A 17545-nucleotide genomic window follows, 5' to 3' on the forward strand; every position below is an offset into this window, starting at 1 on the left:
TAAGAATTCCAAAATACGTAACGAGCTAATCTAATAAAGGTAAGGGTTTTTGGTATATTTCACGCATACAACAAATACAAACGATTACACAGTACGTAATGTAAAAATCACACACCCACAATGTCAAAACCAGAGGCTATGTGTGTATAAAAGCCTGGCATTTTTGTATACTATATCTAATCTGCTATAGTATTATATTAAAACAAAGAAATTGAATAATGGTTCTTCAATCTCTTTGTACAACACAATTTTTATATAACTTTCGGACAGTTTGTAACAATGCTTAAATTATTGTACCTATTTACGCCTAGTCAGTGAATAATGCAACTGATCCACTAACAAACTAAAATACCGCATACGAAAAACTTCGCCGGCTTGCCAGGGCCACTATAAAGAGCTATAGACAACTTCAGACGATCAACGATACAGTAAAATATTCGAGATAGGCAATAATTGTGATAATTTAGGTGCCTTGTACTGAAATGATAGGTATGTATCTAAATCTCAAATAGGTATCTTGTACCTATTATTTTTTTTAACAGACGAGCCATATTGGATAAACAATATACATTTATTCAAAGAGATAGCTAGGTATTATTTTAATGGCCGGCAATAGGTACCGACTCGTAACAGAGTAACATTTTTCAAAAATTCTTCCAACGGCTGTTTAATTTTTCACTGTGGCTTACTTCACTTGCAACTTGCAACACCACTCGCTGTTATTCTGAATTTAGATCGTTTTTAACTGGTCAAAAACGACAAAAAGGGGCACCTTTTTTGTCTGCCGACATTCTCAAGACTCTGCTCGCGAGCGGCGCAATGTGACCAAAACAAACGCGAATAGTTTTAATTATTGTTTGAATATTTTTATCCCGAAGGACTAACGGGTTTGCTGCGTTCCCTCGCTGGCCATTGGGCAGACATTTAGTCGCGAGTGGTGAGTATACCTGTCAAACATATCTGTTTATTTGGACGACGACTGCCTGCCCTCGAAGATTCCTAATATGGAAAAACGGAACGCTTGCAAATACCGTTCACCGGCTTAGGGCGAATGTTCTATTCATTTTGACATCGTTTCACTATATCCAGTGTGTATAATGCGCAGTTTCGGTAAATAGAGGAAGCACAGAAACATTTCCTGAAATGTGTCATACGTTTCATTTCAAAGTGATACTATACTAACTAAACAGTGGAGCCTTTATATGAATTTTATCCAACTATCTGTATTATCTGAATGTATATTTTCGTTATAACATTGATTTATTGCTGTATTTTTATCGTTGGTCATCATCAAATGTCAAAAGAATTACTAGATCTACAATCTAAATACTATAGGTATGTAGGTCTTCAATATATATATTTTTAAATATTTCTTAATTTGTGACTCTTATCAGTCATTATTACAACTTTAGTCAAATTGTAGCATTGTTTCAATTTCCAAATTGTCTTATTACTTACTTACATTTATGTTATTAGTATAATTTTTCTTATATAAATTTGTGATACTACTATTTTTTTGTGTTTCGCTGTCAATTAATATTTACAGCAGAAAACTAAAAATTATTAATAATTTAAGTGAGATAACAATCAAGGACAATAATTGGATAATGTTCATAGACCAAGGAACGTTTTTGTGACAAATCAACACCATAATTATTTATCTTTTCTGAAATACAAATGCAGATGTCGCGATAACCCTTAATTCAACATGACGTGAAAATGTTGGTTAAGGCCATGCATTAGTTGAGGCACGGTCTAAAAAGATCGTTGCTAGGCGATGTGCGGATTGCGGGTCGCGGGTGAAAATGACGCCTGTCAAACGAAATATTATTTCTCATATAAATCCAACATACGTCCATTTTATGTTCTGTTTATTATTCTATTAGTATCAATAATAATATATTCATTGACATGTTTGCTTTTTAAAGTAAATGGGTAAGGTTTTTAGTCATCTTTACACGATTTTAGAATTAATTGGCCCGTCGCCATCACGCAGCAAAGTGACGTGCGTCCGACTCCACGTTCTCTCAATGAATGCGAAGCAAGTACAAATTTTCGTCGCGCGTACAGTTGAACATTATTTGGCGTTTCACTGATGCGTCACCTTAAGGTAATTGTGCCGCAGATGCCGTCATGAGCTTTTATCATTTTTTACGTAAACATTTTCACAATACCATTTTCAATACCATTTACAAACAATACCATTTTCTGTCGGCGCATAGGCTTTTCAATCGAATAATTAATTGTTTATTTAAAATTTGAAATTTTCGCGGCAACACATCGCGGTACATTTACCTTGGTTAATCCTGACCATCTATAATGTGGCGAATTACATTTAGAAATGCTTAAATTTAAACATTGCCAGTGAGTGTAGGAGTGGGAGATATCATTTTTGTGTAACGAAAATGATTAAAAACTATGGATTGATCAAGATTGACTAAATTAGCTACGGACTGAGATTTTCAATTTCGAACTTCAGTTTTATATAATTTTCACCTGAAGTGTAGGTAAATCATTCTACAGTGGCACCATAGGCGATTCACACATGTATTGAATTGCTTGCGACAATGCCTGTTTCAATGCTAGCAAACAATACCACTACAACTGCAAGCCGCATTTGCCATACCCATGGTGCCACTGTAAAACGATTTACCTATACCTAATGCATTTTTGTGAACTAAAGACAAATAGTCAAATGATCTTAAGAAATGTTTAATCTTATGCCATTGGAAATTGATGACTTAGTGGAACTGAGAAAAACAAGCAATGTGGTTATTATTAATATTATTCGTATTGGAACGTTTTAGTTGATTCTAACTTAACGTCGACATATCTGACATTGTCTGTACTCCAGAAGAACCTTAACCCATTGATGCCAAAACACGAGATATTTTAGTGCAGATTTTTATTGTCTTCTGTATGAAACGTGAGAAATTCGCAAGTCCATTTTTTTTAATTGTTCAGAGACATCTATCGTAAAAGTATTGATTTGAATGTGTACTAATAAATAATTTTCTACTCAATATATAAAAAAACAAGAAAGGTTTCTTATGAAAGTAATTAAAATATTCAATTTTAAATACGTCGACCCATTACATAGTTACTTCAAACTGAAATAATTGGTATGTTTCTAAACATTTTCATTTTGTGACACTCCTCGTTGTAGAATAGTTTCTGCGTCCAAATGATTGAATAAAAAAAATAGCACTCATTACGTAAGTAAGTAATGAAACTGGAGGACATCTTATTTTTTATAACATCTGCGATTCTTCGATTGTTCAATAAGAACTGGCGGTGATATGTGTTTGCCAGCTGAATCTGTTCTAATTATAAATGCTTTACTGGTTTTGTATTCCGCTATAGTGTTTTCAAGGCTTGACGCTAAATATTTTCTGGAAATGAACAACACGAAAATACACTTTTTGCCTTCTTCATTTCACAATTAAGCTGCTATCATCGAACATTAGACGATTATTAAACTGTATAATATTTTCACTATATTATTAATGTTTATCTTAATATCCCGTTATGTGTCATATTTATTACATCAAAAATGTCTTGAAAAAACGAAATTATTTATTTTGTACCATTCGAATAATCGTGGTATGTGAATGTAATGTAACTGTATTTCATATAAGTATACATTATTAAGAACTATTCTAGAAATTAGTCAGCTTCTGATTGTGATTCTGTGATCATTGCCGTGGGTAAAAGATGGTTGCGACGATTGCGTTGTATTAAATGGATAATTATAAACTAATCAAGTGCATTATAGGCTCCAGTGGGGCTATTCTATACACAATGTGGCTATCGACGGCTAAAGTGATAAATATTATCACTTTATCATATTTATGTTTTTAGCCATTAAAACTGTTTATCTCGCTCTAAGCGATGGTGCCCACAGAACGCGTCGGGCGCGCGAAGTCGGCGAATGCAGTGTTTATTCATAACCATAATCACACGTCTCTTCCCGCGCATTACCCTTCACCTATGTAGTAAGCGGCCCAAGCAGCACAAAATAAATATTATTACAGCGCCTCTCATAACAAAGCAATAAAAATATTATATTATTTCGGGGCTTGTAATTAAAATTTACGACGACATTATTCAACCAGCGATAAACTGAACACGCAATAAAATTAAACAATGACTTCTCTGTAATTAAATAATTGCTTTTCGCCCGTCGATCGACGAGGCCTCACGCAGCGTGAATTTGCTCGCTGTGTTCAATGAATGGACTCCATTGTATTTTCTTTCATTCGTATCGCCGAGAAGCGGTGATTCGCGAAAAAACGATGATTCATGCGGCGCGCGCGTATAATGCGTCGCCAAATCCAGTGGGCGCTGGCGTATTTGATTACGTTGTATTTTCGATGATTTATGCGCCACTTGTAGAAATTTTGCGCGAGCGCCGCACTCGCTGCGTCAATGGGCTTTATGCCTAAAAGTTAACACAGCCAAGAGAGGGGCTGTTGAAACATAGCACTTTTTGCCGCTAGGAAAAGAAGTTTATAGCCAATTGAATGAGTCACATTATTGAATTATTCTTATTATCCATTTCTAAATAATGCAGCATATATAGTGTAAAGTGTAAACAATGAAATGATAAAAATAGTCCATAAATTATAATATAACATGGTTTTTCATCTGCGCTCAACTTTCCAGGAATCATTCCATTGACATTTTGAAAAGATTAGAATTAGAATTATAGAAGATTAGAAAAATATAGAATTAAGGAATACAATGATAATACTTTTATTTCAGATAGGAAAACATCTAACTTGCCGGATAAAGTAGGAATCGACCCGATCCAAGATGGAGGAGGAGTCGGAGTACAAGAAGCTTCCGACAGAGGAGAAATGCGTGCACAAGCTTTGGAAGGCGCGTGTCACCGGCTACGAGGAGGCTGCCAAACTTTTCAAGCAGATCGACGATGATAAGTCACCCGAGTGGAACAAGTACCTTGGCCTCATCAAGAAGATGGTCACCGACAGCAATGCAGTCGCACAAGAAAAAGGTAAGCATTCTCGCGCCATTCACTATTGTTCCACGAATACAGGCTTCAGACTGGCATAGTTATTTGGTGTGAGCAGCTTTGCTAAGTTAGTGTTTTTTTGCCAGATGTAGCATTTTTGCATACAGCATTAAATCTAGTATCTTTTGTTACCACTAAGAACACTATTATTGGCTGCTTATCTTTTCATACGTTGTATAAATTTGGCATATAGATAATGTTATATTAAAAGTTCTCTCAAATGAACCCGTAATGCGAAGTCACTTGTAGTTAACTTAATTGGTAGACGATAGGTTCTTTTTTCGCTCAATTTCATGTTTTGGCTCCATCTATCTATATAGAAGAAGGTTTTCTTCAACATCTCTGGCTTGAGCGACTTTTTTCCGGTGCTGACAACTTCTACATAGATATTTTGGGTTTTTCACCAATCTATCTACTCCTCCTTACTCTGTAACACCAGTTAGCCCAGTCTCACATTGAAAATCGTCTCGAGTCGAATATAGTTATAAACAGTGGCAGCTTGTGGATAAGATATCTGGGGGTGCTGCGGTTGATAAAAATAAAAAAATAAATTATTTGAATTATATTTTACTATTAACACCAAAATTAAAATATAAATTAATAATTATTATCAATTATATTCATAATTAAAATAAAGAATTTTGCATAAATTGCTTGCAGAATTAAATTTAAACAATATTAATAAATCATTAAAGCTATATTTCTTTCCTCGCTGTCGCGCGCGTGTTCACGTGTAAACACAAAAACGGCGAAATACTGTCAGACCGGCAGTATCTATCAAGCTTCCAACTGCGAGACCCGCTCCCCGCCTTCACCCACTCGATCATATTCCATTGAAAACGGTACTGCATAAAATCATAAAGATGGTCACTTTCTGGTATTAGTACTGCGGTGTATGATAATTATTGGATGTATAGGTGCGCGTGCGAGCTTAATACACGCTTAAATAATATTGATATTTTCATATAATATACATAAATTTATGTATATTATAACATTACATTTTTCTCAATTTGCTTGGGGGTGCTGCAGTTCCGCAGTGCATGTGGACGAGCCACCAATGGTTATAAATCAAAACTGGGCTCAATATGCCGTGCGCATAGGCGAGGCCATGCTGGGACAGTGACATCATATGGCAAACCAAAATGAATGACAAAGTACGACATTTCAGGATTATACCTGTGCTACATGTCAGGTAAATATTGTTGCGACACCAGCTGTTTTTTTCAAAACTAAAAGGCTGTAATCATGTGGTGTGCGGCAGTACATTTAGTTAGATTTGTTTTGTGAATGCCAACAAAATCACATCGACATATTCGACGTGTTGCAGTCGAGGCGAATTTAGATATCTGAGCCGGCTTAGAGACATTGAGTGTTTTTTTTCTTCTAAAAATAACGTGGTTGATAACTGTCATATTCAGATCATTCCTGAATAAAACCCAGCTTGACCGATTCCATTAGAAGAGAATGTTAGCAGCATCCTGTAACATCGTCACTTACAATCTAGCTTATCTAATGTCCGGTTAAGTTTAAACCGCCGTTTCCATTTATGAATTCAAATAATATGTGTACCGCAAAGAATATTTTTTATCTGTCAAATTTTTTTTACTTTGGTGTTTATATAAATTTATTTGTCTGTTATTGAAAAAAGATACTCACATAAGTAAATTTTTCATTTATTTTGTTATAAGTAAACCTAAATTCATTTCGATTTGTTTGTAGCAAACTTTACACCGGTATCGCCAGCATCTGTCAAAATTTGTAACCATTTCAAGACAATTTTATAATCATTCCATTCGGTCAATTGGCATACATTAACAAAAGTACAGATACGAGGGTGGGTCAATAAGTCCTTAGAAAAGCCGACAAGTGGCGCGACTAGTACTGTAAGCGGTTTGTTTTCATGCAGCGGCACTACCGATTCAGTATGCTGCGAAGTTTCAATCAGATTGGTCGGGTTGTTGTGTGTTTCTCGTACATTTAAAAAAAAAATTTGCTTGTTTACAAAAAAAAGGAGAAAATTGAGTTTAGAGCTGTTATTAAACATTTTAATATAAAAGGGTTAACAGCAAAGGAAATAAAAAATGAGTTGGATTTAGTTCACGGCATATCTGCTCCTTCACTTGCAACTATTTATAACTGGTTAAATGAATTTAAACGTGGTCGTACATCAACAAAGGATGAACCACGCTCAGGACGTCCTGTAGAGGTGACTACACCAGAAATGATCAATAAAATCCACGATATGGTGTTAAGTGACCGAAGATTAAAGTTGAGTGAGATAATTGAGGTTACAGGGATCTCAAAAGGTAGCGTCATTTCTATTTTACATGACAAATTGGGCATGAAAAATATTTCTGCAAGATGGGTGCCGCGTTTGCTCACAGTCGACAATAAACGCAATAGGGTGGTGGCCTCTAAAGCCCTGTTGTCGCTCATGCAACGCAATCCGGATGAATTTTTTCGTCGCTTTGTGACTGTAGATGAAACATGGATACACCACTATACTCCCGAGACGAAAGAACAGTCAAAGCAGTGGATTGCGAAGACAAACCATGTCCAAAGAAGGCGAAAACCGTAAAATCAGCTGGTAAGGTTATGGCTACTGTATTTTGGGATGCACGTGAAATTATTTTCGTTGACTATTTGGAAAAAGGAAAAACAATAACAGTGGATTATTATGCATCTTTATTGGACCAGCTAAAAAACGAAATTGAAGAAAAATGGCCTCATTTAAACAGGAAAAAAATCCTCTTTCATCAGGACAATGCCCGTGTTCACACATGTTTACGATCAATGGCTAAAATTGAAGAATTGAAGTTCGAATTGGTCGACCACCCACCGTATTCGCCAGATTTAGCCCCCAGTGACTTTTTCCTTTTCCCAAACTTAAAAAAATGGCTAAGTGGACAACGTTTTTTTTCAAATGAAGAAGTCATCGATCGGACAAATGTTTATTTTGAGGACCTTCCGAAAACTTATTTTTCTGACGGTTTAAAAAAAATTGAGAAACGTCTAACCAAGTGTATTGAGCTCCAAGGAGATTATGTTGAGAAATAAAAAAAAATACAAAAATAAAAACTGTTTTAATGCTTTTTTCTAAGGAATTATTGACCCACCCTCGTATTACCAAAATAAACTGTGAAACTTGAATTTGTTATGGATGGAATAATTTTGAAAAGCTTCAGAAACATACTTATTAGAAAAAAAACTAGAAAGGAAAAGTTTGACTGAGTGAAAATCTCACTCATCTTCCACTGTCTGGGTGAATGCTCGTGTTCGTTAGGCTACTCATCCTGGTTTGGCCTGACCAATTCAATAGGAGAATTCGCCTGGACAGTGAAAGATGTCGATTCGATTCCCACTCGGCCAATTTTTTTTTAGAATCTTCTATGTATGCTTCTGGGGTTTTGCGTTGAATAAAAAAAATAATTGAATTAAGTAATAATGCACGTTGTTTATGCATAAGATTTTTTTTTCGCAATTAGTTGTCACGCCTCGCCCTGTTCTGTCTCAGCATTCATTACGGAAGGATGTCACCTCCGTTATTAAGATTTTGGGTGCGGTGTGCTCCCATTATTACGGGTTCAATGAAGCGTGGACATAGCCAAGAATGAATAATTAGATGCCTGAAGTATTATTGTGTAATTCAAAAATGTTTTTTTTTTAATATCGTCACTCGTAATTATTTTTAAATAAATTTTCAGCTCAATCAATCTGATGTGATTATGCCAAAAGATAATAATAATATAATTGCTTTGTTCAATTATTGCATATTGTTATTATTATAATAAGATTTATGATACTATTATTAGATGGTTGTCAAATATCTAGTTGACAATTATTACCAAACTAATTATTGTTTGCTAGCTGTTTAAATTAGATTTGATATTATAATATTATAGGAGTCTCCACAAATTTAATACAGTTATCACTATAATAACAGGACATTCCTTGACAGCTAAGATTTTCATTATTTTCATTGGTCCAAATTATCACGGAAGGCATTCTATAAACAAAACAGTTATCGGCAGCCATCTCCAATTCAGAATACGGCGAAAATTTAGGTTGGTAGACATGTCAGTCAAATACGCATATGTTCGTGCTGCTGAAACCAAGCGGTTAAGACCTAACACAAGCGGATAAAGCCGAACCAGAGCCATCTAGTCGGTAATGAACACAAGAATTTGTATTGACACGTCAGACATATCAACATAACGTACAATTTTATTAGTCATGTCATTGCGAAAACAGTCTGATCTCAATTCTCAATATGTAAAATTGACGTATTTATTCTGTCTCATTCTCAAAGTTAGCACGGCCAAGAGAGAGGGGCTGTTAAAAGATATCACATTTTGACAGTTCATAGGTTAACTATTTTACGTAATTAACCTACCGTCAGAATACGTAAAGTGATAAATGTGATATATTTATCACAATTAGCTCTTTCTGAATGTTAAGTGATATGTTAGAATAGGCCTGCTGGAGAATTACACATCCACTCTAATAATGCTAATCCTGCCATAATGGTTGTTGTGACTCTAAAAATTTACTCAGCAGTGATCACATGGTTTGCTAGCAGCGCCATCACTGTAGGTTGCGGCATAATATACCAAGGAATAAAATTAAAAATCCAACTACATACTAATATTCTTCAGTTTCAAATGAATTTTGAAACCACTACCCATGTGATAATGTGTAAAACATGTCCAAGAACAGTTGATATTCTTTATATATATTGGGTCTATTGTGGTGCTGAGGAGTAAATTGACTTCAGTGCAATTGTAAATTCCACATAGCAGTTTTTAATATTCTGTAAATTAGGTATTGTTCTCGAATGATCCATCATTATTATTCTACAACACTGATATGATGTTGAACATAAATCCAATGCCGGTGGAACTACATGCGTTAGCACCTAGGGGCGGCAGGTTATATGAAAGTATGGTGAAGCAGGCAAGTATGGGGGAAAAGTATGATGAGGCAGGCTGGTAATCAATTTGCGGCAAAATTTCCACGTTAACATTATATTATATGGGCACGTTATAATGACCTAAGTAAATCCTCCGTGATGCCCTGCATTTTTTTTATCGCGTAGCTATGTCTCGTAAGTTGTCGGTTATTGTTGGCCGGCTTCATTCAGTTGTATGAGAAAGCCGATTCCTTGCCCCTCTTTTTATTTAATACCTCTATGGTTAGCACTTTCATCACGAAAAATGGACATCTTGAAATTTGTTTGAGGCAGGCCAATGCGCACACTACGCATGCCGTGCGATGCATTATTACTCTAGCTAACGAAAAAATGTATGAATATAGACATAGCATATGGGAATATAATTCAGTTACATGCTTTTTAATTATATTTGTCACTTGTACTCGTTTAATCCTTATGTGATTAATATAAAATGTATTTGTTAATGTTTGGTTTCCAGGTCTGGAGGCCGCCTTAGCCTTCGTTGAGAACTGCGGACATGCCGGCAAAACAGTCGGCGAGGTAATGTCGGGTATCGTCACAAAATGCATTGCGGCACCCAAGACAAAGACAAAAGACCTGTCCCTGCAGGTGACCCTCATGTATGTGGAGATCGAGAAGCACGAGGCCGTGCAAGAGGAGCTCACCAAGGGGACGGAACACAAGAACCCGAGGATTGCTTCGGCGTGCGTCAACGCCATCACTACAGCCCTGAGACAGTTCGGTAACAAGGTTGTCAGTATCAAACTGCTTGTCAAGAAGATTCCGACTCTGTTGGCCGACAGGGATAAGGATGTCAGGACGGAAATGAAGGCTCTGGTCGTGGAGATTCATAGGTAATTCTTGAATTTTTTCTTCTCTTTGTGTGATGTTGAGCATAAGATAATATCGTCGTTGTTTTGTAAAAATGGCAAATTAACCAAAATGCTACTTTACAGGAGGAGGATTTTTAACTTTTGACATTTATTTGTTTTTTACCTGTAGATGATTAGAAATATCTAACAAATTTATAATAAAGATTAGAGAGAATACTGTCATTATAATAGGTATTATTATATAATATTTTAAAAGGCCTAATATGTGACATTTGCTTTTTATTTTGTAATTTTAATTAATTTAATTTTAGTCGATTATCGTTTTAAGTACTTTCCTGTGGAGATAAAAATTCGCCGTTTTTACACAACAAAGCTAGTGGGGTACATATTGTATTTTCATTAAAATCTCCATTTAGCCAAAATGGTTGATTCGCCCATTTTACAAAACACTGACGATATGTAGGCAAAAGAAGCCTATTCATATATTTATTGTTTTGTATGAAACTGACTATTGCATATTATTCTTTGCGTCAATTTACTAAATGGTATCTTGGTGTTAGGTGGGTTGGGCCTGCTCTGGAACCACACATTGGTCAACTGCAGCCAGTGGTACTTCAAGAGCTGAGAGACGCATTCTCCGACGCTGGGATGAAAGTGAATCCGGAGCGATACCTCAGATCCCAACAGGTCTTGGCTAGGCCTGCCGCATCCGATGCCCAAGGAAACGATGGTAACAAAATAATCACCACATTGCCGTGTGTTACCCGCTTTCTATGGAGTTATTCGTTTAATCCCAAATGTTACTATTTATTTTATTCGTGTAATCTCTGTCGATAATATTTATTATTGGATTGCATTTTATGTTTAAAGATCGTTTGGCGTTTTGCCGAACTGACATGACTTGGTTTAATGTTTTGTCGTTACTTAATTGCATGACCCCCAGAAGTCGGGGACTGACAGGGTTCTGGGGGGGTCCGGTGTAGTGGTTTGATCAGATAAGTAAGATAAACACATAACAAATTTGCTTTAATAGTAAAAAAAAGTTCCCTGCGGCGCTATTATACTTTATGACCATTAACATTTTAAATTATGTAATTGAACAATGTAATTTTTGATTATTGCGCGTCGATACTCGACAACTCCATGATTAAAGTTGATGTATTAAAAATAGAGAAAATCGTTGATAATAAACTGAATAGGTGCCTTAATTTGAGCTGAAACATAATTGGAAAAATGTTAATGTAGTGTGTCACACTGCCTTTAACCTTAGCGATAGGTGGGGGCCCGCCAAAGATCCTAGCCTGAGGGCCCGCTTCAGGATGTGGGGGCCATGCTTAAATGTGTGGCAAAGACAAACCATTATACATATTACCTACTTTGGCTATTTTTTCTTTTACGTATAGAAATATGTCACAAGTTTATGTAGCTGATTAGCAAATTTGCGAGTATGTGAAAGTGAAGATGGTAATTTCATGCATAGTTGTCATACATTTACAATGAAGATATTTAACATTTTGAAAGTGAAGAGTGTAACAAAAAAAATTACTTTTACTACTCACACGTGTTTTTCTATTGAAATGATTTTATTAGCAAAAGGCCTCCACAATTTATGTTGTTTATTATTCGGTTCATGGGAAATTAACATTTCTATGTTTAGACGGTGGTGATGATCAGAATGATGACGGTGATGACGCACAAGACAGGCCCGACATGGATCCGTATGATCTCCTCGACCCTGTGGACATTCTATCCAAACTTCCCAAGGACTTCTATGAAAAGCTGGAAGACAAGAAGTGGCAGGAGAGAAAGGAAGCCCTGGATGCTCTGGAGACACTGCTGAAAGAGGCGCCCAAGCTGGAACAGGGAGACTATGGTGACCTCGTCAGGGCTATGAAGAAGGTATTATTTCATCATGGAACTTTGAATTTTCGGCTGAATTGGATCATAATTTTGAGTAAAATGGAAATGATTGGCCTCCATGTGTGAAGTACACATGGAGGCATTAACGCATTCAAGGGAAGAATGATTCTTTTTTAACCTTTTCACATTAAAATGGACTGTAAAATTTACCATCGAAATGTACTATAATATGGTACACGGTTTAATCAGGTGCAATCGAAATGCTAAACTGAAGTTTACGCAATATTCACGGTTTTGCTTGTAAATTTCTGTAGTCACAACAATTACTGTAAAATTCCGTTAATTTGGTATCGATAGAATCAAAAATCGAAAAGAAAGTGAATTGTAAAGTGCAAAATATATTGGCAAAAAACAGTATTTTTTGTCGCAATTTAGTAATGTGTCTGTTTCTGATACAATTTCATTCAGATTATCAGTGGTGACTTATATATAGTTCATTCATCGAGTAAGCGGAAATCACTATATTATATTATGTAAATACATTTAATATTAATAATTTCAACCAAGGGTACATACTTAATGGAATTTGAATTTAAATTTGAATGGATTTTATGAATTTTAGTGAATTTTTCAATTTACAGCAAATTTAGAATTAACCGTGTGACAAGGTTTTATCGTACATAGTTTGTAAAACTTGATTTGATTGCTGAATTTGCCATCAGATTCATACGATATTAAAATATAACTGTCCCATAATGTTAATTTGTCAAACCAGTTTGCCGTTTTTATAATGTTGCCAATCTTTAGCTAAAAAAACCCTTTAAAATTATATGATAAACTAGCACAACTTTAGCACCCACGGTGGCCTTGATGCAGCCATTGGTGGATGAAGAATAGCATATAGGTATCTGAGTAATTTGTTTGGTTGAACTATATACCACTTAACATGTGTAAAATCTTTTGTATAGGTACATCGAATAATATTGTGTTTATGTTTCATTTTTCAGGTGATATCCAAGGATTCTAATGTGATACTGGTAGCACTGGCTGGGAGATGTGTTTACATGATGGCCATCGCATTGAAGCGCCGTTTTCAGACATATACGTCTGCTTTACTGCCGTGCGCCTTCGAAAAATTCAAAGAGAAGAAGCCGAATGTGGTCACCGCGCTGCGAGAGGCTGTCGACGCCATGTATCAATGTGTAAGTTATATCTCTGATCTTTTTTAGTCGATACACTTTTTTTCAATTATTTATGTTTTCAATGGTGTTTATTTATTTGATTATTATTTTGAAAGTCTTAATAATAAGCATGCCGATTATAGGTTACTAGTTTTCCACAGTTCCTAGACTGTCGTACGTAGTACATAAATACAGTCGTAAAATATTTTTAATGTTTTATTGTTAGGTAACATTTAATAATTATGATAATGTTGCATAGTGTAACATAATTCTGGGGGAAGCTAGGGTGTTTCATATAATGAAATGATTTTTAAATTGCCGGAAATAGAGTAGAGAGCTCTGCCTATTACTAAATTGGTAGGATCGGATTCTGCGGCTGTTTTTTACAATATGTGTGGATTCAAAGTACAAACGTAGTGCGATGAACGAATCACTCACAACCATTTCTTGTAAAAATTGTTTGTGTTAAGATAACACCGCTAAGATCCCCACTTGATTGTAGAGCCAAAAAGTAAAATTGTTCTATAGTGAGTGCTCTTCTATCGAATGAAATGATATAAAAGTTAATTTACATACCTGAATTGCAGACAACAATCGAAGCAATAGCCGAAGATGTGGTGGAAGCTTTGAACAACAAAAATCCAACAGTGAAGGCGGAGACGGCTGCATTCCTTGCAAGAGCCATCGCTCGAACACAACCAGCTGCCCTCACCAAGAAACTCCTCAAGGTCTACGTCCCGGCCTTGCTCAAAGTCCTGGAGAGCGCAGGTAGGTTCCTAACACATTGTATTCATTTGATTGAATGTTTAATGTATTATTATGGCTATTTGGTTGTCTATGGATCATAAGTCCTTTTACATTTTATATAATGTAACATTTTTTTGACTTCATTAGCCCATACTATTTATTTAATTATTTATCGATTTGTTAAACAGTGGACCTAGTACCTTCAAATGCCTCTAACGCCATTGTGTAACACATTATTTCATAGATATTTTTGCAATCATACTATGCTTAGTAATTCTTCAAAGGGATTAAGAAAATTTTGTGTAGATTCTTGAAAAAGTTTTACATTTCAATTTTAGATCCAATTGTTCGCGATCAAGCCGCCGAAGCTCTGGGCACGGCTACCAAATTGGTAGGAGAAAAGAATATTTCGCCGTTCATCGGAAAGTTGGACAACCTGAAGGAACAAAAGATCCAAGAATGCTGCGAGAAGGTAACTAACTCAATTTATTAGTTGTGATATATTTATAGACATGAACTGATATAATAGAGGGAGAAATGTGATTTTTTTGTATTAAAAAAATGTTGGCGATTACAGAACGCTATCAGGGCTTGCGCAGACAGAGAGCGGTCGGAGTTCTGCGTTCAACCGACCGTTGACCGCTAGCGTTCAGGGACAGCAGACAGGTGGCGGTCAACAATAAGCGATCCATTTGTTTAGAAACGTTGTAGTGACACAGGCGCTGCATAATGCGAGACTGCTATATTCCGACTGCGAGTGGGAGTGAGAAAGCACCGCTGTTGCGTACTCACTCCCCCGTGTGGTTTCGCTCTATGTTGTGTGACTGCTCAAATTCCTATGACGGGACTGGACGGGAGGTACGGCGTTCTTTGTAATTCCGGGAATAGAACTCTAGAACGCTAGCGTTCCAATTGACCGGCGCGGTCTGACCGCCGGCTGTGTACTCATACAGTATGAAGTCCATACAGTACAAAGAACGCAGAACTCCGAACGCGGAACGCAGACCGCCTGACCGCCAAAGTGATTTACGAAATTAATTCTCTAAATTTTATGGTTTATCAGGCTGTAATTCTCGTGAGAGTACAGAAAGAACCCCGTCCCAAGACTGCCCCCGCGGCGAAGGCTGATCCAAAAGCGGGATCCACCCAGGCTAAACCCGTCAAGAGACCCATTACAGGTTAGTGCACGTAAAAGCAGTTTAGGAAAATAATATTTACTCATTGACAACAGATTTAATATTGCAGGAACATTAAATTTGTTTGTTTCATTCAAAATTTTCCATAATATTTCATTACCTAAATTCTAACTTAACATAACAATTTTTAAATACATATATGTGATGCATATACAGCAGAGTAGAGTTTCGGTTGGATTAAGATATAGCAATTAATACATACTGAAGAGAGATCAAAACTACACACATTTGTGATGAAAAACTCATTTTCAATTATAATTAATTATTAATTATAATTAATTAATATTGAATCTTAGAGATGATTAATTTGTGTGATCAAAAAAATATTCGTTGTATTTTTTACAAAATACAAAAGACAGACGGCCAACTAATAATATGTTATATTTTCATAGTGGTAAATAGAAAAAGAAGATCGCTTTATTGTGGGCTGTGGCAACATTCGATTTAAAAAGAGAACATAAATGCTTGACATTAGTAATTCTTTTTTTTACAATTTTATATTCTGTCAAATGATAAAAATTTGAATTTCGACAGAGAGCAGACGTGTTATATTTGTTAAAACTATTTATGATTTTGTGGTTAATTAAACAGTTTAACAAATTTAATTATGCCTGAATTAAAACGACAACGTAGAGGCAAGTCAATGAATAAGTACTTTTTAGAAGATATACTATATTGATCAGAATGTAGCGCAACCATGGACTCATTATTTGATTTTATTCCTTTTAAAAAGAGGACATCAGGTTTTTTTTGTACTAATTGTTTTGATTGAACATGTTTTTATGTGGTTTCTTTTAGCAACCGTTATCAGCAGTATGGTACTAATCAGATAATGGATTTAATTAGATATCAATATCCCCAACTATGTTACATAGTCAGAATCAGTTTAATTTCTCAAACATAGCCATTTTAAATATTTGACACATGCATTTTTTTATGTATTTTGACTCTTTGACAGGTCCGCAATGCATGGTTTGCTAGCAGATTGAGTTTGGTATTGACTCGGATGTCTATGTTCGCTAAGTACCTTGCAGGCTTTGAATATATCGTACCTATGTGAATTTATGTTGAATGAATTAATTTGGATTTCTATAGCGGGTGCCAAGAAGCCTGGTGCGAAGAAGCCTGTGGGGGGAGCGGCGGCGAAGGCAGCCGCTCCCGCAAAGGTTCAGCCCCCCAGGGAGGTGATGGAGAGAGAGATGAGCCCCGATGAAGTTGACATGAAAGCTGAAGAGATTATGGACCCCTCAGTCCTCACAGGTAATAATATATACTTTTCAAACAAATTTATTGCATAGTTTCTTTATTTACTTATATACTCTTCTTTATTTATAAACTTTTATACCGTATGCACACTCGCCGAGACTAACCGAATGGGGTCGAAAAGGAGAGTAGTAGATGTGTTCACTCCCCCTTTCGTACCAAATAGTAGCAGAGAAAGTCTTGCAGAGTTGGTTGAAGAATCATTTCGGCGAGTGTGTGGATACAGTATCAAAGACATTACTAGGGCCCGGATTTATATGCTAGTGCATGTTTTGTTAGGGTGTATGCACACCTATGAGAGTTGCACAGACATCTGTTTTGAAAGACGCAGAATCCAAAAATAAAATTTTATTGTGCATGTAAATGCATATTTGAGACGTTGGAGCATATTTGAGACATTAGTGCATATTTTATAAATAAATCCATATTTTAGAGCTTTTGAATTTATAATTTTAATTTTTTTAAATTATCTTATC

General features: G+C 35.9%; 1 protein-coding gene across 1 annotated transcript in view; it reads left to right on the forward strand.

Annotated features, from left to right (window-relative positions):
* Positions 1-687: 687 nt before the first annotated feature.
* Positions 688-17545, forward strand: part of msps (msps cytoskeleton-associated protein 5) — a 46140-nt gene continuing 29282 nt past the window's right edge. Inside the window, exons 1-10 of the mRNA XM_085961260.1 lie at positions 688-937; positions 4765-5017; positions 10468-10843; positions 11383-11552; positions 12480-12721; positions 13690-13884; positions 14451-14631; positions 14949-15082; positions 15674-15788; positions 16902-17066. Of these exons, the coding sequence (XP_085817386.1) occupies positions 4816-5017; positions 10468-10843; positions 11383-11552; positions 12480-12721; positions 13690-13884; positions 14451-14631; positions 14949-15082; positions 15674-15788; positions 16902-17066 (1780 nt within the window). The 5' untranslated portion in view covers positions 688-937; positions 4765-4815. The remainder of the gene's footprint in view (positions 938-4764; positions 5018-10467; positions 10844-11382; positions 11553-12479; positions 12722-13689; positions 13885-14450; positions 14632-14948; positions 15083-15673; positions 15789-16901; positions 17067-17545) is intronic.

Source organism: Rhyacophila brunnea, unplaced genomic scaffold (genome assembly GCF_057557595.1).
Source record: "Rhyacophila brunnea isolate RB1 unplaced genomic scaffold, BYU_Rbru_1.0 scaffold_12, whole genome shotgun sequence".
NCBI lineage: Eukaryota > Metazoa > Arthropoda > Insecta > Trichoptera > Rhyacophilidae > Rhyacophila > Rhyacophila brunnea.